General features: G+C 33.7%; 4 protein-coding genes across 12 annotated transcripts; 3 read left to right on the plus strand and 1 right to left on the minus strand.

Moving 5' to 3' along the window:
• Positions 1 to 1,673: 1,673 nt before the first annotated feature.
• LOC131004717 (peroxidase 10) lies at positions 1,674 to 3,319 on the plus strand. The gene is made up of 4 exons (XM_057931446.1): positions 1,674 to 2,123; positions 2,204 to 2,395; positions 2,484 to 2,649; positions 2,772 to 3,319. Exons 1-4 carry the CDS (start codon positions 1,875 to 1,877, stop codon positions 3,185 to 3,187), a joined length of 1,023 nt encoding a protein of 340 aa, XP_057787429.1. The 5' UTR covers positions 1,674 to 1,874; the 3' UTR covers positions 3,188 to 3,319.
• A 7,069-nt stretch (positions 3,320 to 10,388) lies between these two features.
• On the minus strand, positions 10,389 to 18,268 carry LOC131004718 (uncharacterized). 4 transcript variants are annotated; one of them, XM_057931450.1, is made up of 9 exons: positions 18,118 to 18,268; positions 17,777 to 18,037; positions 16,973 to 17,256; positions 16,630 to 16,758; positions 16,030 to 16,152; positions 15,198 to 15,305; positions 14,189 to 14,367; positions 14,016 to 14,116; positions 10,389 to 10,634 (listed from the first exon to the last, which is right to left on the minus strand). In XM_057931450.1, the coding sequence occupies exons 1-9, from the start codon at positions 18,266 to 18,268 to the stop codon at positions 10,615 to 10,617; spliced, it is 1,356 nt and encodes a 451-aa protein (XP_057787433.1). In that variant the 3' UTR covers positions 10,389 to 10,614. The 4 variants fall into 4 exon arrangements, with proteins under 4 accessions (XP_057787433.1, XP_057787431.1, XP_057787430.1 ...); XM_057931448.1 differs by having other exon boundaries at positions 10,389 to 10,648; XM_057931447.1 differs by lacking the exon at positions 10,389 to 10,634 and adding an exon at positions 13,249 to 13,843.
• On the plus strand, positions 11,077 to 12,494 carry LOC131004720 (uncharacterized). Its single transcript, XM_057931454.1, has one exon. It carries the CDS (start codon positions 11,946 to 11,948, stop codon positions 12,342 to 12,344), a length of 399 nt encoding a protein of 132 aa, XP_057787437.1. The 5' UTR covers positions 11,077 to 11,945; the 3' UTR covers positions 12,345 to 12,494.
• Positions 18,269 to 18,884: 616 nt separating the features above from the next.
• On the plus strand, positions 18,885 to 20,958 carry LOC131004719 (uncharacterized). Of its 6 annotated transcripts, none has more exons than XR_009095093.1 (5): positions 18,885 to 19,061; positions 19,300 to 19,734; positions 19,881 to 19,952; positions 20,532 to 20,642; positions 20,724 to 20,958. XR_009095093.1 is itself a non-coding variant. In XM_057931453.1 (4 exons), the coding sequence occupies exons 1-3, from the start codon at positions 18,885 to 18,887 to the stop codon at positions 19,935 to 19,937; spliced, it is 669 nt and encodes a 222-aa protein (XP_057787436.1). In that variant the 3' UTR covers positions 19,938 to 19,952; positions 20,532 to 20,958. The 6 variants fall into 6 exon arrangements, 2 of the variants coding, with proteins under 2 accessions (XP_057787436.1, XP_057787435.1); XR_009095092.1 differs by having other exon boundaries at positions 20,532 to 20,638; XR_009095091.1 differs by having other exon boundaries at positions 19,300 to 19,952.
• The last annotated feature ends 417 nt before the right edge of the window (positions 20,959 to 21,375 follow it).

Genomic DNA, 21,375 nt, shown 5'->3' on the forward strand with positions numbered 1-21,375 from the left:
GTAAATAAGTTTTTATTCTCTTGAATTGAAAAACAATCTATAGTCAAAAATTGCGGTAAATGAAAAATAATATTCACTTTTGCAAATGACTACAAGATCCCATGCAATTTATATGTATTTATATTATGAATTTTAAATATTAGATGTTTTTCACAAAAGATTTAATTGAAATTGATAATTTTTCACAAAACTATAAATTTATATTGGATATTTCAATATAAATTTATCTAAAAATATATAAATTCACAAGAAAAGGATATTTTTCAAAAAATATAAATTCTAAGTATAAATTCATAAATTTACTATTGGTGATTTTAAATTTTAAATATTGGATATTTAAATTCACACGGGTAAATTCACAATATATATATATATATATATATATATATTTCAAAATTTATATAAATTCACACTGAAAAATATTGGTGACTTTAAATTTTAAATATTGGATATTTATATAAATTTATCTAAAAAAATATAAATTCACAAAAATAAAGGATATTTTTCACAAAACTATAAATTGCATGATATAAAAGAGCACTGTATAGATTGTAGCAAGTGGGTCCCGCAACTTATATATATCATCCTATGAATTAGTGAACTTTCTAAATATAAATCAACTTTCCAAAAATAAATTGAGTAAAAGAGCGGGAAATTTTTTTTGCTAGATGGACCAGCTTTTATATATGTATAGATTTGACTTTCAACAAAATTAGAGTTTAATTGACAGTCGAAATTAAGTCAAATATATTAATTTTTGCCCTCTTAAACCTCCGAACTTCTAAATACTTCTCATCATCAGAAGTTAGATTAAAGTCAAACTTAGGTGAAAATTGCAACAAAAATAAAAATTCATGTATTTTTTGGCTTAATTGAAAGTTCATGTGAAAATTACATTTTTTTTTAAAATTCGTGTAATTTTTTTTTACCATAATCCCTTAAAAAAATAATTACTATGTGACAATTTCAGATTCATCCGTATGAAATTCATCACAAATCCATCTCTCTGAACAAACGGTAGTTATATTTAAAAGTTGAGTCATGATGTTGTTCATCCATCCAATCTTTATGTTAGGCAGTGATCAATAAATGGCATATACTAATAAAACAGTAGTGCTGCAGAATTTTAAATTTGTCAGTATTCTGCCACTCTGTTCAATGTCACAAATTAACCACATAAATCATAATTCCTTGTTTCCTTTGAATATTCGGCCACTGATCATTACATGGAAGCAAAAATGAATCCCATTTTGACACCTCATTTCCATCTTTCCAACTTTAAATTTTCCACTTAGTGCTGACTTTAAATTTTCCAACCATACACAGTTTAATATTATATAAATGTAGTATTAGACCACACATGCTAAAATCCATCAATTAATTAATCATGTTTTCCCCACGAAAAAGTAAATTTTGTGGTCTGAATTGCAGTGTGCTAATGTAATGTGACTGACAAAATGAAGCATATAACCGAAAGACAATAAGTAGACATACCACTTTGTAGCATTATCAAATTAAGTGATCTGATTAGTTGCTTATTAATTAGGCTTCATGTGCAAGAATTCAAACAAACAAACAATTAAGAATTGTCCCAAGTGGATACTAATGCTACTGATGCCGCCTTCAATTAGTTATCTTGTATATAAAATAATAGATATATTGGTACATGATGCATGAACTACAGCAGAAATGGCCGCCATTAGGTCACCATTATGAACATAGTGGCAATGCCACTCTCCAAATAATCCCACCAATTTTTCCAACCTTGAACAATTAATCCGATATATATATGCCTTGTTTCTATTATAAATAGAAGCAACTAAACCTCTCAATAACCACCAACATCTTACCATTTCATCTCTGTCTCTCTCGCAATGGATCACAACCCTAATCTCGTCTGCATAATAATTTTGATGATCTTGTTGGGTCATCGCCTGATCCATGCTAGACCCGCAGATGGGTACGACAAAGGAGATAAGGGGCCTCTGAGGTTCGATTACTACGACAAATCATGTCCGAATTTGGGGATGATAGTTAGATGGGGCGTTTGGGCAGCATTCAAGAATGACACCAGAATAGCTGCTTCTCTCCTTCGACTGCACTTCCATGATTGCTTCGTTGATGTATGTAATTAATTAACCACTCTCTTATATATATAGATATATTTGCATGGACATGAATCTGAATGATTAATTATATATAGGGATGTGAAGGGTCTGTGCTTCTTGATGACACAAAAGATTTCAAGGGAGAGAAGAATGCTTTCCCTAACCGCAATTCGGCAAGAGGGTTTGAAGTCATCGACGCCATAAAGGCAGATGTCGAAAAATCTTGCCCTTCCATTGTGTCGTGTGTCGATATCTTAGCTATTGCAGCTAGAGAAGCAGTTGTTTTGGTACCTACTAAATTAACTTAAATTAAATTAAAATTAAATGTATGTACAAAATTAATTAATATTACTATTATTGTGGGCTAATGAGCAGTCAGGAGGCCCATTTTGGCCTGTTGGTTTAGGGAGGCTAGATGGGCTGAGTGCAAGTGAGAAATCAGCAAATGAGCAGTTGCCCTCACCATTTGAGCCTCTTGATAACATCACTGCCAAATTTGTTGCAAAGGGTCTTGATGCCAAGGACATGGTAGTTCTTTCGGGTACGTATATTATATTATATTATATTATATTATATTATATTATATTATATTATATTATTTAAAAGCCGTGGACTCGATCAGACCTTTGGCCTTGGATATTAATTAATTAATGAATGTTGCAGGTGGCCACACAATTGGATTTGCTCAATGCGCGACATTCAAGAGGAGGCTGTTCAACTTCAAAGGCTCCGGCAAAGCAGATCCATCTCTGGACACTCCATTCCTGTCGAATCTGCAGACATCATGCCCCAATTCCGACGCCTCCAACGCCAAACTCATCCCTCTGGACGCCCAAACCATAGCCAGATTCGACAACGCTTATTACAACAACATTGTCAACAACTCCGGCCTCCTCGAATCCGACCAAGCACTCATCACAGACCCTAAAACTGCGGCCATGGTGAAGGCCTACGGCGCTGATCCTTTCCTCTTTGCCAAGGATTTCGCCGCCTCCATGATGAAGCTCGGAAACATCGGTGTTCTAACTGGACAGGCTGCCCATGGCCAAGTCAGGAATAAATGTGGCTTCATCAACTAGTTTTCAATATATGTAATAAGTGGGATGCATGCATGTGTTTCTGTAATCAAATAATCACGACTTTGTGTTTTATTTGCTATATATGTTAGAAGAGATATGTGCAGAAATGGGATAATGCATGCTTTGTGTTAATGTTAATGTGTATATATAATACTTATAGCTATCATCGATGGTGGAGCCAGACTTTCAACTCAGGGAGTCTTTAAAAATATATACATATATATATATATATATATATATATATATATATATTAAATTAAAAATAAATAACAATCATTAAAATGATTATAATATCGTTTAAATTACATAAGACGTGAAAAAAATATTTCATAAATCACAATATATATTTCTCTACTATTTTTCATGTCCTGAAATATTTGCATAATAACTTTACTAGTAATATTTACAAATATATCTTTTTCGATGTAAGTTACTAAGCAATTATTTAAAAAATTTCTAACATACGATTGCGAAGAATACTTTTGATTGTCTTCAAACAAGAAGAAATTGAATTAAGACATGGAACTTGTAGTTGTATGGATTTAAAAATTATCATCACTTATCATCATCACATTCTCTAAATTCCAATAAGCACCAATCCCTCTGTTCAATATCAAATAGATGAGCAAAAAGATAATTTTCAAAAACATAATGCTTATTAACTAAAAGAAATACACTGAAATGGATAGAGGAAACAAGCATGCTAACACCAAAATCTATATTTTACAAAGGTTGAGGATTGGAGACAAAAGATTCCGTTAAAAACTAATAATACAAAACCTATATTTTTTCTATTTTTTTATAATATATATGAAATTACAAAAATACCCTTACAAAAATTACAAAATTTCACGGGGTTCAGTGATCCCCCTCCCCCTCCGGCTCCGCCCCAGGCAACCATTATTAGATCATGAAATATAAATTAAACCATATTATAACTTGTATTTAAACATATAACGTGTATTTTATTATATTATAACTAATAATTAATATACAGGACCGAAAACCATAGTTGAATTGATTTCATATTGGTGTTTTTAAGATACCTGATAAGGCATTCTTCACTAGCTAGTCAAAGAATAGATATACTCCTACAGTAGCTAGAATTAATGCAAGATATATAATATTAATAATTGAATATATCTCAACTAATTATATTCATATTTGACACGCATCATCGGCAATATTATATATATAATTCTTCAGTTGAGCTGAGATATATTAAAGTATATCTATTATTTCTCTCATTTTCATGAAAAAAATATTAGAATTACCCTTTTCTTTTCCCAAGATAATCTTCCAACATAGAAAGCTAGAAATTGAAAAAAAGATGTAGTGCTCAACTTCGGAGGATGACTAGAAACAGCATAACGTAAGGTAATGTATAAATTAATAAAATAAAATAAAATATGAGTAAAAGGCGCATATTAATCTACTAAAACTTTAGTATTATTTTTCTGCAAAACGTTGGACATATAATTAATTAAACCTTTGTTTTTAGCTGCGGACTAGGAGTATTAAAAAGCTGATGTTGATTACCCTAAACAAGGGATCACTTTTAAAAAAATAATACGTTATTTATGTAAAATTCCTTGATCTCCTAAATTCCACGCCTCCATCTCACATCATTTTATGTTTGATGGTTTGTGGCCTCGAATTTGGTTTGAAACAAGAATCTAACAATACACTATATAGGTTCTCAAAAAAAAAAAAAAAACAATACACTATATAATAGAGAATATAATAATTAACTCCGATCTCTCACCTTTATGGCTTGGTTTACATATATATCTCCATTAATATATGATTAATTTTCTTTAATTTAGTTTATATGAATGATGAATCGCTATAAACAATTAAACATGGTTATATCGATGAGTTTACACATTGAGAATGGATTTTATGGCTTGGTTTACATATATATCTCCATTAATATATATGATTAATTTTCTTTAATTAATGTTACATCTATAACTAATACTTATTAGCTTCAACTATAAACAAATACATTACAGCTGCAACAATTTTTAATCTCACGTCCGAACATAAATTAATAAACGGCTAACTTTTTTTTTTTTCTTTCAAAACTATTTTACTTTTATATGTATCACGTATCTTGAAAATGACAATACAATATAATTGGAATCCTTAACTCAGTTTGGAGAATTTTGGACTTGACAACTCCCTTCCTATCAAAATAAAAGATGTTTTATAATTAGTCCTTTAATTTTATTTTACAATATAAAATTTTTCTCCAATCAAAATTAATTATCTCTCTTCCCTCATTAAATTTTTTACTTTCCAACTCTAATTACAGTATTAAAAATTACTTAAATAATCAAGAATAGAGTGAATAAAATGAGTTCTTAGAGATGTTAATATATTAATACTTCTTAATTCTAGTATAAAAGCTTAAAGCATTTTATATTTTGATACATAGTAATTAATACTACTTGTGTTTTTTTTATCAATACAGAGATATATAGCACGCTACTTAGATAGATACAAAATTTAGCAGTCCTAAATATTACTCCATAAACATATTTTATTATGTACGCCAAACATGTATACAATCACATGCATCAAAATTTGAATTAATAAATATTAGAATTAATTAAAATGATAGGAGAGGGATTCAAAATTAGTTATTAAAATGTGTCCGTACGTTGACCACCCCGGGAAAATAATCGACACTGTGCATTATTTATACAAGTACACATATATATATAATTGGTAATACCAATTACCAAATTTAATTAGAAAAAAGAATAAGATTGGAAAGCACAAGAATTCAATAGAAAAGCGACAAGCAGAAGAAGTTGGCATAATTCATTCAGAAGAAGAAATCGCAAAAAAACTAGCAAGAAAAAAGCTGTTTTTCTCTCGGAATATTAATTGATTTTGACCAAACCTTTGTACTATCCATTGAAAATCAAGATTTTCTGTCCTTTGGAAATTAAATACTCCTATCACCTTCTACTGCGTGAATTTATGTGTGTGTAGATTTATAAATAAATGTTAGTAATAAAGAATGGGATGATTAGTATTAGTCATGATCACTTTCACCAACGCATTTTATTCCCTTTTCTAAACTGAGTCATTCTGCCATTTTCTCTGACAAACTAATTTGTTTCTCCTCTTAGATCTTCTTCCATGGGAATTTTGGGATAAATCTAAATCTTTATTAATTAATAGATTCACATCATTAATGTTGATGGATATGTACTACTAATATACTGTGTTAATTAATTTTGTACAGAACCGATCACCTACCCACCGTGGGCATACATAATGTGCCCACCACTGATGTGACAATTTTAATTTGGAAAGAGAATTAACATATCTTACTCTAATTAAAATTATCTTACTCTAATTAAGATTGCCACATCAATGGTGGGCACATTATGTATGCCCACGGTGGGTAGGTGATCGTAACTGTTTGTATTCTATCACCGAACTTGAAAGCGGATCAAAATTTAGTGAACATGCTTTTTTTGGACTACTTAAAGTGAGTAAGTTTGTGACTGATTATCATATATAGATATATATATTAATTTCACTAATACTGTCTAAGTTGAGCTTGATGTAAGTATAATTTAGTGTGATTTGTTATAATTCTCTAAATGAAGATAATACTTGTGAATCTTAATAGGCATATTATATAAGAGGAGGTCTCTCATTCGGACGTCTGCACAGTACGGACCACTCATATACTCTAATAAGATACTTGTAAGTGTTCTATTAGAATGACTTACATCATGCGAACTTCCGGACAAAAGAATTTGTGATTTATATAAAACATATATACATGATTAATTATTATCAATATCATATGGATTCATTGATTAATCATGATTAATAAATGGGTTTGAATGCCACTATAGGATTATGTTGCCACGAACGTAATAAAAGAATGCGATGATATAATAGGCTTGTAAAAATGAATAATTATCTAATATATTATTCTCTGAATAATGGGTTCTATTAGACCGCACCTTTTTATTAGTTTTTGTTGAGTGATGTTTTTATTGGCTTTTCGAAATAAATATAGTGCACAACCTTATTCTCTTTACTTTTTGGCCTTTTAATTGCTTAGAAAATTGTATATCTTCGTCTGAACCCAAATTCAGCCTCAGAAAACCATAAAAATTTAAAATGATATTAACTTTATTTACATTCATTGTGACTAGTAGACTACAAATTTTAAAATTTAAAAATACAAGTAATTTTTTTTCTCGAAATTGTTAATTACTACGAGGATATATATATCTTCTAAACACAAGTTTGATTGGTCATAAAAGTTATGCAAATTAGACATGGACTCTTTTCACAGTCAATTTTCTCATAAATAAAGACGTGTTTTAAGAAATAGACTTGTTTTTGTTTTTTGAGAAAAAATATGAAATACTTTATTGTATTTTTCATCAAACAAGACATCTATTAGATAATCAAATGAAAGAGGAACAAAACGCTTCTGAATAAATCAAGATGCCTCGTGTTCTTTTTCCAAATCAAATATTAAACCCATCCTATAAAAGATGTGTGTTATTTTTTTTTCTTTTTCTTCGATAAAATATATCATTTCTTTTTCGATGAAAACAACAAGCCCATTTCTTAAAAAAAAAAATTGATTGCAACATTGTAAGAGATAAATGAAAAGGAGAAATTCACGAAGGGGCTAAAGTCTCGACACAGTTAGCCCTTTTTGACTTTTCATAAAGCAATTGGCTTCAAAGAAAAGACAAATTTTAAGTTACGTAAATTTTTTAAATAACTCTTTATTCTTTAAGTGCTCATTTATATTGTTTAATCATTCTTACCGTAACCAAGTGGATGCATGTTGCAGCTCATGTATATCTCCTAATTAGGCATATCTATTTTTCACTTACCACACAAAAATATATACATACTCTCATATAAATATGTGGAAAACAAGAATAAATGCTACAAATCTATATATTGATCGAGTATAGTGTTATTAGTGTATTACTTTCCAATATGATCTACCTTATATGATACATATTCCTAACAATCTTCAATTTCAAAGAAACTTTTAGTGATAATTAAACTGTAAGGCAATTTATAATTATGTCGCAGTTATAATTTAATAAAATATATTAATGCGAAAATCATTATATAGTAGTTATAAGTTAAACAACCATTTCGCCTTGAATTTTTTAATTTTGTTTTAATAAGTACTTAAAATTAGTGATTTACTGAAATAGAAACTTGAGAATTCGAGGCCAAAAATATGTATCTGCCAAATTATAGTAAAGTATTAATGAAGCTTATCATCACATTGGACTATGATTGAGACGCAAGAACCAAAATATAAAATCTTCCACTATCGAAGTATTAATTATAATAGTGTATTTTACTTATAAAAGAAATAAGATGTATAGTGAATTCTATCTTTACTTTAAAAATAGAGCAGCTTTAGTTATTACAGATATGATCCAACCCACCAAAAGAAAACTTTTCACTTCAGCCGATCACCATTGCCTTTTCCACCGTTTGCATATCGTCAAAGAAGATCGAAATAATTGGCATAGAAAATAGACTATTTTACTTTTTTGCACACCTAATAAATACGTATATAATTATATTTTTAATTAATTTGGTCCCATAATAAGCTTGTTTAATCAATTGAGTAATAATTTGATTGAACCGGTCAAGCTCGGTCAAATACATAAAGCGAGTTTAGATTTATGTTCTTATTTCTAGTGTCCACTATAAAAGAAAAACGGAAAAAAGAAATATTTCTAATGTGAAATTTATGTTGTTATAACTACCAATACCACAAACGAGTTTAGATTTATTAAAATACATTATGTCCTGAAAAATGCGAGATTACATATTTCAGTAATTTAATGTTACAAGAATGAAAATAACATGGGATCAATTTGTAATGAAGAAAACCTATACAAAATAGAATCCTTAAAATAAAATAAAAATAAAATATCTTACACAATCAAACTTCTTTACTAGATAAAACAAAATGTAAGTAATTAACTAGAAGACGTAATTGACACATCTCACTGTTGGATTTCACTCCTTGTGCTTAGGGATGGCAGTGGATCTTGGACCCGGTCCAGATCCGTGGATCCATATCCGTTTTTACGGATCTGGATCTCAATTTTTTGGACCCGACGGATCTGGATCTGGATCTGGATCTCAGTTTTGAAAACGGATCTGGATCTGGATCTTGAAATTTTAGATCCGGATCCGGCCCAGATCCGACCCGTGGATCCGTTTTATTTTATATATATATTTTATATTTTATATTTAGTTTACTAATAATATTAACTAAATTAAAAATAATAAATAAATTATATTCAAAAGAATAAAAACTAAAAGTAATTAGATAAAAGTATTGTGTGTTATATTTTTCATGATGGAAATTAGATGTTGTTGATTTTGTGAATTTTTTTTAATTTAATTTAAAAATAGCAGATCCATGGATCTGGACCCGTGGACCCGCGGATCTGACGGATCTGGATCTAGATCCAAAATTTTCAGATCCACGGATCTGGGATCTAGTATATGAAAACAGATCTGGATCTGGTATTGGCCAGACCCGGTCCAGATCCGGCCCGCTGCCATCCCTACTTGTGCTTATTTGAGTAATTTTATTTACTAAAAATTGGACAATTGTATTGACCGATAGACTTGTCAATCTTGAACGTTACAAAGGGGGAATGCTACCACATTGAGTCCGTTCTTGAAGAAAAATATTATATATATACTAATACCACATAATTTGTACCATTTCATGAAAAGATCCAAGAGCATGGCTTTTGTATTTTGGAGTAGAGCTGATAATTCGTGCATGTTAAATATTCAACGACACGATAAGACTAAATACGATTTTTTTACCATCTCACCAATTTTTCATCACGAACCAACATTGGAACTTTCAATAAAATTTATAATCATCAACCCATCTAGTATTAGGAGGTTTGCTCAATACCGATTATTCCTCAGAGGGGCAGAAACAAAAGAGATAAAGGAAGTTGAAACTACTGAAGTCGATTCCATGGTTTCATGTAGGCCTTAGGATGGTTGACATCATACCATCCGAAGGTCATATAGATTGGAATCCAGAGCGATACCAGAGTATATATTCAAAAAAGACGCCAATTCCGGTTCGAGTTTCAACTAATCGTCTATTACAGTTAAGAAAAATGTAATTCTATCGAAAGACGAACAATGTGGGTAGTAATATCGAAAAATAAACAAAATACTCAAATCATTTTTTTAACAGATTAAAAAAATTGGAACATAAACTATACTTAACTCTTAATTCTACTGCTCTCTTTATTACAGGGTGAATATATGACAATTTAACCTGAAAAACATGGAGCCGAGACATAATGATTGCATGATTTACATTATAAATAGAGATTTATGCCCCCCAACGGCTAGCTTTAAGGACAGCATGTGTGTTCTGCAACAAATATACTGTTATGAAATAGAATCAATATATTTCCAAGATCAGCACCCAAGAGAATAAACAACTATTTATTTCATTCTTCTGCCATTATATGGATACTATACTAAACCATATTGAAGATAATATAATCAACTCAAATAAGATATACAGTATTTTTGGGGATGCAATGTTCACCTATTGTTTCCAAAACGAAATACTAAAATGTGGCATAAATAAATATTTGTAACAACTCAAAAGGATTGGTTACTTGGTTATGAATTTGCAACACTTTAAAAGTGATATTGTAATTACAAATTGAATTTAATAAAATAATGTAATGGTTTGATTTGCAGTTAACCCTAAACACTCTCTACTCACACTAGATCTTAAACCCAAAATTTGCTGGTAGTCGTATGTCATGCAAGACACAAAGTATAATTGAAACCCAAAATTCAAAGGTCTAAAAATGTATTTATGGACCATGAAACATCAAGAAAGCATATCAGACAATAGTATATCAGAATGAAATGACATTATCACACACTTAACAATTTTGAAAACCAACAAGGCCTAAGTTTTTGGACAGAAATCAAAGTCCAAAAACTACCATCAATAAATCCACAACCAAATTAAGAATTTTACTGTGGTCCCAAATAAATAAAGAATTACTAAAAAAACCAACAATTTATTAGGATGTAAACACAACATGAGACTGAAAGGGCATCAATTCGGCTTTGAGAGAAACCAGGTCTGCTGCTATCTGCTATCTGCATCTCTATTCTCTAGTCCCTTTACTACACAATTCTTTCTCAATCCCACAAAATGCTCTCTATTTTTATTTTCTTTCTTGAAATTTTCCATGCAAAAACAGACACCTTTTGTCATCTAATAAATTTATTTCTTATAACTATGTGATTGTCTCATCTGTTGCTTATAAAAAACAATAATAAAGAAAAAATAGAAAAGATGATAGAAAAAAGAACAACCCTTTTCCCTCCACTTATTTTCCTACCTGTTTTCACACTTGGATTTCTCAAGGTTTTTATTTTTGAAAAAATTGCAAAGAAGAGAGAGAGAATTTAAAGTACCTGTAAACAACAAGTAGTACAACTCTCCAACTCTTTTTAACTTCATTTTATTACAGTCTTTAGTTCCAACGTTCTTGAGAAAACTTAAGTTTTGATGCCATCATTTTCTTCTTTTCCCTCCTCCAAACTTTTATCCAATCCCCAAAAACACACATTTCTTTACTCCTTTTCTTGACTTCTTTTTCCACTGAGGAATATCCTCGAACACCTTATCTGCCAGAAACCGAGAATTCTCAAAATGGCGACTTCCGCTCCGGTATTAGACCCTTTACAGCAGCAGCAGCCGCCGCCGATGGAGATGGCGCAGCAAGCCTACACCGCGCATTCCGGTCACGGGTCGGTGGGACCCGTTATCGGAGTTCTCGCGGTTATAACGATTCTGGGCGCAATCGCGGTGATGATTGGGCGGCTTTGCTCGGGTCGGGGCATAAGGGGCCACGCGCAGTACGATTTCGAGAGATGGGTCGAGACCAAATGCGCCTCTTGCATTGATGGCCGGGTCGACCACCCTCCGCCGCGGGTCGTCGTCGAGCACCGCGTCAGCAGCTCGTCCGGAGACGGCGCCAGAGCGGCGGCGGCGGCGGAAGAGAGAGTCGAGGAGGCGAATGAGAGTCATCATCAACAACAACATGAGTAGACCTCCAATCAAAATCTTTCAAGTGAAATCCAAGGTTTTCACTCACTGTAAACTGTTTGTTTCCTTCTTTTTTTCTTTTTTATGTTTCTATTGGGGGAAAAGAAATTTTAAATTTTTTGTGGGTTTATATGGAGTATTAATGTTTCTTTATGATGCGACATTCTGTTATTTCGTGGTGCTATAAGATTACAGTTGATGAATTGTGACGAAATCTTTAATTCATGATAAACCAGTTTCATAATCGAATTAGTAAAAAAGAAAATAAAACAAAGTTTGAGAAATGTACACGTTCCTCGAGGGATGTATGGATTTAAGGTCGTAAGAAATAAATGGGGAATTGTTGCAAAGATTTTAACAGTGTTGTATAGTATAATGCAGACTCCAATGTTAGGAAGAAAGTAGTACCAAGTATTTCAGTCTCGCTCATTTTTGCTTTGCTACAGTTACTTGCTTTTATGATTTTGTACTGTCACTGACCCCCCCTTGATTACAAGTTAGTTCGAATCTTTAATTTCTTTTTTAATTTGTTTTCAAATTTGCCTACTAATAATAACTAGTGTATTCAGTATCTCTCTTCATACCCCCAAAAAAAATAAAACTAGAATTTTTTTTAAGTGTATGTATAATAATAATACGAAATTAAAAAGGGTGAACTGAAGGAGCTGTTTCTTATTCGAACTTTTTTCATAATAAAAATTGAAAAGTAAGGATGATGGATGGCTAATGGCTTCATTGGCAAAGAATGAATTTTTGGCAATAATGTCGCTCTTTTTAGAAAGTGGGTGGCGCACTTTCATTTTCTTTCTTGTGTCCCACTTTTTTCTCACCCAAACAAACAAAACTATTTCTCAAATTTACTCTCCCTCACCGAATAAGCACAAAATTTATTGTTTCAATTTTAACGTAAGATGATAATTTTTTTTTTTTTTGAGAATAACGTAAGATGATAATTAAGTACATATCTGTTGTGTATATGGTGGCACGCCACGTGACAGGCACGAGAGGTGGCATATAGATTCCTCTGATTGGTTTGACCTTGACCATGTGAATTTGCAGCTTTTGTCGAGGAATATGCAGCGAGCGGCAGCGGCGCCAGCCACCAACGGGAGTTCACCGCCGTACTCAGCCGCGGCGTCGATCCAACCTCCGCTTCCTCACCGCTTTCTGCTATTGGGCGTCGCCTTCATAGGAACACTATTAAAGAAAGCCGCCACGTGGCTCTTTTGCCAGGAAGGAATCCTTTTTAATGATTTTTAAATATTTTTCGCAACTAGTTTCTAACAACATTCTCTATTTCATGCAATCCCAGCAACTACTTATCATTTCTTCAAAAACAGTAACCAACCATATCTAGGGAAAAAAAAAAAAAAAAACCTATATCTATGGAATAATTCAAGCTTTGCGAGCCACAAATATAGCTGGAAGAGATCTGAAGGCGAGAATTTTCAACAAGGATGCTAATATCAAAAAAATTCCCCCAGCTCCGCCCACGTCTCCATAATATACATAATACTATCAGCAAAATATTAAAACAAGCATCGAGTGATGTGATCATGATATGAAGTTACAACAGGTAAAATTCTTGGATAGTGGCTGCAACAAAGCAATATGAAATACTATGATAAAAGGGAACAGAGTAGTAAAAAGCTCACGAGTTGTAATTGTCCAAACCTAAATCCCTAAGAGCATCGGTGGCTGCATCTTTGCAGCCCTTGTGGCTTTGCTTCGCCCTTCGGATTAGTTGCTCGATGCCGTTATTAAGCAGAATTTTTCTGCACATATCATACAGAAATTCATTTGGAATCATCGCAGTGGCATATATCAAAGTCAGAAAAACTATTTACCTGTTTTCTGCATTTCGAGCCACAAGGTTCCTGATCATGAAACAAGAGCTCCTCTGCAGCTGATCCGACTGAGGAAACTTCTTCATGGTCTGAATAGCGAGGTCCCCGGCTCCAGATTCAATCGCACGAGCTGCATTCTCTGGGGACCTCAAACATAGAGTGGTCATAATTGACATGACCTGTTCAGCCAGGAACCAAATTCTGCTGCATTAGGTGCTTGTTGAGTTCCCAATTTAGCTTGAACAAATTATTAAGCGAACCAAAAATACAGACAATTGAAGCACGCATAAGCATAAGAAGCTGAAAGTAACGTCTGGTTGTCGTTGGCACTTCATTTTCACGCTGTCATTTTTATCCGTCTACCTTCTTTTCTTTCTGATGGGGAGGGGGGACCATGGGGGTTGAGTAGGATAAAAGTTGATCAATATTCAAGTTACATCTATGATAGAATCTCCCACTGTTCCACCCAAATGCACTTCATATTTCTAGAGTATTATTATATCATTTCCACTAAATATAATAATATCTTTCTGTTATCTATTAATGTATTGTATCTATAACAGTACATACTGATATATATTGTTTATCTAATAAATTAAATATTATATTATACTCCATTTTAAGCTTTAGGAGTATGTGATATACAGCTTTGTAAACACATTTTAAGTAATATCGTGTTCTATTTTCTATGTAAAATTATTACTTTTGAGTTGGATTTTTTTAAAATAAGAGTTTCTAGTGTTATATTATATTATAAAAATTAAAAAGTATTTTTTTCTTCTAAAAGAACAATTAAAAGGAGTTTAAACACCTCAAAAAGACAATTGTGCACAAAAAGACTTGTGCATAGTTTTAGGAAATTTCTAATTTGTTGCCGTATCAATACGGGCATGGGTGCTACTCTAGGAACTAATAACTAATTACTATATAGTCAAAACCTTATAGTATTAGTACTACAAGTTTATGGGGATTGAAGCATATTTTTTATGGCAGCAAGCTGCATACTTACCTCTTGCAGCACCAAAGGATCATCTGAGAATCTCGCTGAAAGATTAACAAGCTTATCTGTGCCTCCCTTTTCAACAATAAGGTTCTTATTTACATCACTTCCTGCAAGCTAATCAAACACATAATATAAGATTCTTCTAAGTTCCAGACCAGTGAACACAGATATATGCAGGATCCATTAAACTGAAGACGAACAAAGAAGACGAACAAAGACATGATAAAAAGAATTTAGGCAAAGTTAGAAATAATCCATTGGAGTCGGACAAAGATCAAATATACCAGAAATATACTGTAGAAAATCACTAAAACTGCAATCAAATAGGAGTAAGAACAGGATATGCTGTACATACAAAGATGCCTAAAACTACCTGCGAGAACAGAATAAGAGGAAACATTTTCTGCAGTTATGCAAATGCTGGTTGCTTATAAGCTATCCTACTTAAATGTAATCATAAGTACTAATGCATGATGTGAACTGATGTGAATGCAGATACAGAAATAGAATAAACAAGGGTGCAAACTGGCAACACAAGTACCAAAAAGCTCAGACATCCGCATGTATATACCAAGGTACCAGAAGCATAACTAATCCTCTTCAGTTAGTATGGAGTTAAAGCATGTAGAAATTTCCTTGCATGTGTATCTTGTTTAAAACTCTTCATAAATAATGCCGCATAATTTTCCATTAAGGTTTTTAAATATATTTCCAGTTGTAGTATTTAGGACATTATGCCAGCCCAACATCAATATCTAATGCTCCTGACCTTCAATGATTACCACTCACTACTCAGTAAAATTATGTATAGTCATGTATGGTGAAATTCAGTTTGCACCTTAGACAACAAAGAGCAGAGAGCTTTAGCTGCAGCACTGTTGCCCTGCATACCACTATCGTCAAGGCACCTTAGAATCACATCTATACCCCCAACATGAGAAACGGACCTGCAAATCTCGTCCTGCAATAATAGACAACTAAAAGTGAATAAGATAAATGTTAAAATTCAACATAAGGTATCCTCTTCTTTGTGCTTCTTAAAACCAGAAGCCGTATTCTTGTTACAATCTACAGGGAATAAAAGAACTAGATTTCGAGATTAACATTTTTCCCTTTTCTTTTTTGTGTTGGGGGGGGGGGGAGCGGTAAGAATTGACTCTTTACACAAGGGAGGTCAACTGCTTGAGCGTACCAGAAGGGACTACATTCTTTTTTTATATCTAGAATTTCCAAAAAGAGGATGGACAATTAATGTAATGTATTTGGAGTTCATGCCAGTGGTACCTCAAAACAAGGACAACCACAACATGAAAACCTTCAGCCCTTTCGAAAATATGAAATGAGTTACATACCACATGATGCAGCTGCATCTTGTTTTAGTGATATGTTAATACAAGAAAAAAAAAAAAAAAAAAAAAAAAATCAGGCACGCTCTTACATTCACAGCCACAGCTTTCAGAGCTATGCTAGCTGATATTAGACAGGGAGAACTAAGTCCTTCACGAAGTGAATCTACAAGAACTTCTGCAATTCCCAACTTTGAGAACTTTCGAGCATAACCAAAAACCTGAAACGAACATACAGAGTACCAGGACGGTAAGCAAAATCATAAAACACAGAATCAGTCAGTAGCTCCTGAAATTGTTGCTTGCAATTAAAATAAAGCTGCAGATAAAGCATCATCAGTTTTATTTCACCTCTAGAGTCTCCATTATGCTTATGTGAAATAATCATTAAGCTTTCTAATCTGGCAAGTAAACTTCCACCAAAAGTCGACTTACTTGTGAGGCTAGAACGCGATTATCATCAGCTGATAAGATGACATGTATAACATTATATATACTTGGAATGCTCCCTCCATTTTGTTCTTTTAGAATCTGAAATATTAATTCATCTATTTTCAAGTCCATGAATGACTCCTTGAGAACTTCATTTCCAGTTGCAGCTGCGGTGACAACTGAGAAACAACTATCTAAGATCTTCACATCTTCTCTTTCATTGCTCAGGATACCTACAACCATCTTTGGGCCTCCATTCTCCCTAAATATTTCAGTAGTTTGAAGATCTGCAGAAACACAGCACAATTATAAGATATTTCCTACCCATCGAAGTAAGCCAATTTTTTCAGTATTGTCCACAACATAACATATTGCTGATATTAATCTGAAAATTGGTCTGCATAAATATCATCATGACTCCAAAAAACAATAGCTTAGACTATAAAGCAAAAAAGATTTACATCACATTCATGAAACTCAAACTTTAGAACTATTTCCATTTGGAGTATGAAACAGCAAGGAAAAACGGCAAAAACTACCTAAACCATAGCGCAATTTTACCTTGTACAACTCAATCCATATTAGAAGCTATTACGTCCACTTCTAGTGTACTACCACAGTGTTGATCTTGACTCTTGAGGAGCTTAGTCTAAGGAGTGATATCCAAACATATTATCAGTGTATATTTTAGTCCAAATTACCAACTAACTTGATGGACCGCAGAAAATTAAGTGAATTCTGAGAGGTGAATATTGGCTACAGTAATGCGTTGATCGTTTGGATCTATAATGGCTGAGATGTCTATACCATGAATAACAGAAGCCAAGGCCTTCAATCCTGAAGCCAAACCCCGGCGATGCTCGTCGCGGAGCTTTGCACAAGCAGAAATAACCAACTCCACCGCTCCATTTTTTGACGCTATAGCTGCGTTTCCGGATTCATTATCTCCACACAGAACGCTCAACTCATCCAATAATTCTACAGTTTCCGGCAGTGGCTTGTCCTCTCTCAATTTCCCCAAACACTCGATAACCGGATTGCTTTCTCCCGGAACGGAGGTCACAATACCTGGATAAAAATGGAAAAAAGAGTCAGAAACGCCGTCCTTTAGCTTGTGAAGAAGTTTGAGTGTGGTCGGAAACACAAACCGGATAGATCGACGCCTTGAAGAGTGAGTGTCTGGATAGCGTCGTTAAGAGCTTCAGCCGGATCCATGCCGAGGTCGTCTATGTTTTCTGCCACCATTTCGTCGAACGCTTGCTGTGATATTTTACGCGACGCCGCCTTTGACGGTGCCATCTTGTGCCGCCGATCGAGGGAAGAGAGATGCCAGATGTGCCGGGGATGATTCGTGATTTAGAAATTTGAAATATTAGCGGGCTGAGATGATATGGAAAGGGTTTGGGCTAAGGTTTTGGTTTGCGCCTAAAAATCGTAGCAGCCCATGAATTCAGTATAGTGGTAAATTGGTAATTAAGGCTACTTTTCCGTGAAAAAATAAAAAAGAAAAAGAAAAAACAGAGTAAATTAGTTTCTTATACATAAAAAAATGTTTTCATGAATTGAACATGAATGAAGTTTTGGGGAAATTTTTTTAACTGTTGATTTTAGTTATAGATGAGAGTGTAGTCATCAGTCAGTCACAGGTTTATTTAACTTTTGAAAATGTAGTGAATAATAAATTTTGTGTTAAGATATTTGAAAGAGGAAGAAAATTATAGGAGTACTTAATTTTGAGAAAATGCAATTTTTAGTTGATGAAGTACAGTGTTGTAGCAGAGGAAGGGATTTTGCGAGATGTCGAAGCCCTGCCTAAACTGAGGCGAGATCGTTTGTTGCAATTTCTAAATAGACCAATCCATTAGCGGAGATTGTACAGAAATTTTTCTCAGGCGATTTACAGAGTGATTTTGATATGAGCGTTTTTGGCGGCGATAGCTGGGCGCGGGAGGCGCAACACCGGAAGCGAAGCGTCGACGAGTTGATGATCGAAGGCATCGATTCATCTGCTTATAAGAAACTTTCCAACGGCAAGTTTGCCTGCCTCGTTTGCCCTAGCAATCCTGTTCTCGACTCCCCCACCATGCTCTCGGTAAGAATTCTCACAAACCCTAAATTAAGGTTTGAATTTATTTATCCAAAGAGTAAATACCCCAGATTATTCGATTTTGTTTTTGAAGATTTAATATATGAAAATCGAAACGATTTTGCGAATGATTTTGTTTCTTTATCAAAGTTGCATTGTTTGCAAATCGGGTGCTAAAGGAATCAAGATTGATCAAGATTCAAAAGTATTCTGATGCAAAAGAGCTTTATGATTTTGGGTACAGACGCATGTGAGCGGCTCACGCCATCAAGCTGCCGAGCTGAGGCGTAAAAACAGAGAATTGTCTAAGCAAGAAGAAATTAAGAAACGATTAGCGTTGTCGGATTGTGTTAGCGCTAAAGCTCCTGCAAATACTGCAACCAAACAGTTGATATCAACCAGAAAACCCTTGATTGAGCGAGCACGAAAGGCTGTATTGGAAGTAATTTCCGGCGAAGTTACTCTGCCGGAGGTGAAACCCAGAGTTGCTAATTTGGGGGGGCCGTGTGTTGGAGACAGTGGCAGCAATGCTGATCCCATCGGAGTTGAGGCAACGGTAAAGGGAGTTGTTAGAGAGGTGCAGCCATTGAATTATCGATTACGCCAAGAGAGGGAACTCAAGTTCACGGCTGCTGGCTGGAAACGCGATTGCCACGGTAGATGGTTCAAGGATGAAAATGTTAGTTCTTTCATTTGGCTGGAGTTTGTTGTTTTAATGTTTGGGTTTACATTTCACAGTTCGGATTTACATAGTTGTCGATGTGAGGTTTTGACAAAGAGAAGTGCTCATATTGTAAACTGTTTGATGCATCATTTTGTCCGCAGGTCGAATTTGATTCTGATGAAGAAGATCCCAACATTGTCTTAAACGAGACCACTTGATTTAAGCAATATCAGGTTTGGAGATTTCTGATTCTTTTAGATGATTGTATTGTTATATAAACGGCATATATACCTAACACTAGCAGGGGATAATAGCTCAAAAAGTGTTAATCTGAACCTGTAAAATTCTTTTTTTAATCATTATTGATAATTTAGAATGTGAGGACTGCTGGCATCGAAGAATTATGGACTAGTTTTCGGATAGTTTCAAATGATCTATGTTGTGAGAGAACCATGATAATTTTCCTTCCTTTCTTGTTTATGTGTGCCTGAATCAGTCGTTCATCTTTGAAAACCATGCTGCTTTCCTATCTGACAGGCATGCAATAATATTAAGTGTTCATCTAGGAACCCCCCCCCCCCCCCACCAAAAAAAATAATGCTTTATGGGGGGGGAAAAAAAAAAGTGTTGGTATAAAATGGGACTATCATGGCTTGAACTTTATCAAATGACTTGCTCTTGCTCTTGAGCAGTATATGTGGCCATTCCTAGAAATTAAGTAAATTATATTCCGGAAGCGTTTCTAATTGCCGTTACCATTATGTTATGATGAGGCTTTATGAACAACTGAGGCTTGTTATGATCGCTTGCAGAGTCTATTTTAAGTATAGGAAAGTTGCAAGAATTTAGCCTGAGAACCTCTTGCAATGGCGATTGCTTCAGCCGGATGTTGTGCCCTCGGTATCTACACACCCATTCAGTACGTATGTTTTTTCTGTGTTGTCAAGATCAACTCAATATTGCATTTGTGCAGAAGGATTGATACTTTGCTATCTGTTGTGTAGGTGCTGCGCTTTCCATCACCGAATCATGACAAACTTTGCCGCGAAGAAGGCATATTGAGTTGTTGCTGGCGATCCTCCATCTTAACGTTGTGTTTGATCATCTATCTCTGGTACTAATCATGTAGCTTGTGGGATTTGTACTATCAACTAGAACTGGAATGGTGAAAAATGCGTGTTAAATTTAAATATGAAACAGTAAAGAAGTTTATAATGCAATGAATTTGCCCTTGTGAAATGGTGGTCAAAGGGAAAATGATGGCATGAGATTTTATTTTTTTTTTGGTTGGGGTGGCTATTTCTTCATTGATTTATACTTTTTCAAAGAGTGGAGCCGATTGTTTCATCACTTTCACAACTTTTTTCTTCTTGGATACTGACTGAGACAATTCTCTTGTGATATTCAAGGATATAAAATAGTTTTGAGGAGATGGATAAAGCATAGTTGAAATTCGATCAGTAAATTTTTTGGAGGCAGTGCAGTTGAGAAGTGAGAAGTTGATTTTACAGCTCGACTCAACTTTATTTTTATGTCGGAGTATTTAAGGAAAATTTGATATCAACCTTGTTAGACCACTCTCAGTTGTGAATTGTGATTTATCATCACGAGTTACTACTGCATAACGTGTGCTATATATTCATATATATATTTTTA

This window comes from Salvia miltiorrhiza, unplaced genomic scaffold, assembly GCF_028751815.1.
Source record: "Salvia miltiorrhiza cultivar Shanhuang (shh) unplaced genomic scaffold, IMPLAD_Smil_shh original_scaffold_455, whole genome shotgun sequence".
In the NCBI taxonomy this organism is placed as follows: domain Eukaryota; kingdom Viridiplantae; phylum Streptophyta; class Magnoliopsida; order Lamiales; family Lamiaceae; genus Salvia; species Salvia miltiorrhiza.

Bases quoted from the DNA above. Each gene is read 5' to 3' on its own strand.
- LOC131004717 (XM_057931446.1), top strand. From the start codon at position 1,875: ATGGATCACAACCCTAATCTCGTCTGCATAATAATTTTGATGATCTTG. The intron at 2,396-2,483 runs GTACCTACTAAA...GCTAATGAGCAG, and splicing joins CTAGAGAAGCAGTTGTTTTG to TCAGGAGGCCCATTTTGGCC. The intron at 2,650-2,771 runs GTACGTATATTA...TGAATGTTGCAG, and splicing joins GGACATGGTAGTTCTTTCGG to GTGGCCACACAATTGGATTT.
- LOC131004720 (XM_057931454.1), top strand. From the start codon at position 11,946: ATGGCGACTTCCGCTCCGGTATTAGACCCTTTACAGCAGCAGCAGCCG.
- LOC131004718 (XM_057931447.1), bottom strand. From the start codon at position 18,268: ATGGCACCGTCAAAGGCGGCGTCGCGTAAAATATCACAGCAAGCGTTC. The intron at 18,038-18,117 runs GTTTGTGTTTCC...ATTTTTATCCAG, and splicing joins TCAAGGCGTCGATCTATCCG to GTATTGTGACCTCCGTTCCG. The intron at 15,306-16,029 runs GTGCAAACTGAA...GTGTTTGATTAG, and splicing joins TCTGCTCTTTGTTGTCTAAG to CTTGCAGGAAGTGATGTAAA.
- LOC131004719 (XM_057931452.1), top strand. From the start codon at position 18,885: ATGAGCGTTTTTGGCGGCGATAGCTGGGCGCGGGAGGCGCAACACCGG. The intron at 19,062-19,299 runs GTAAGAATTCTC...TTTTGGGTACAG, and splicing joins ACTCCCCCACCATGCTCTCG to ACGCATGTGAGCGGCTCACG.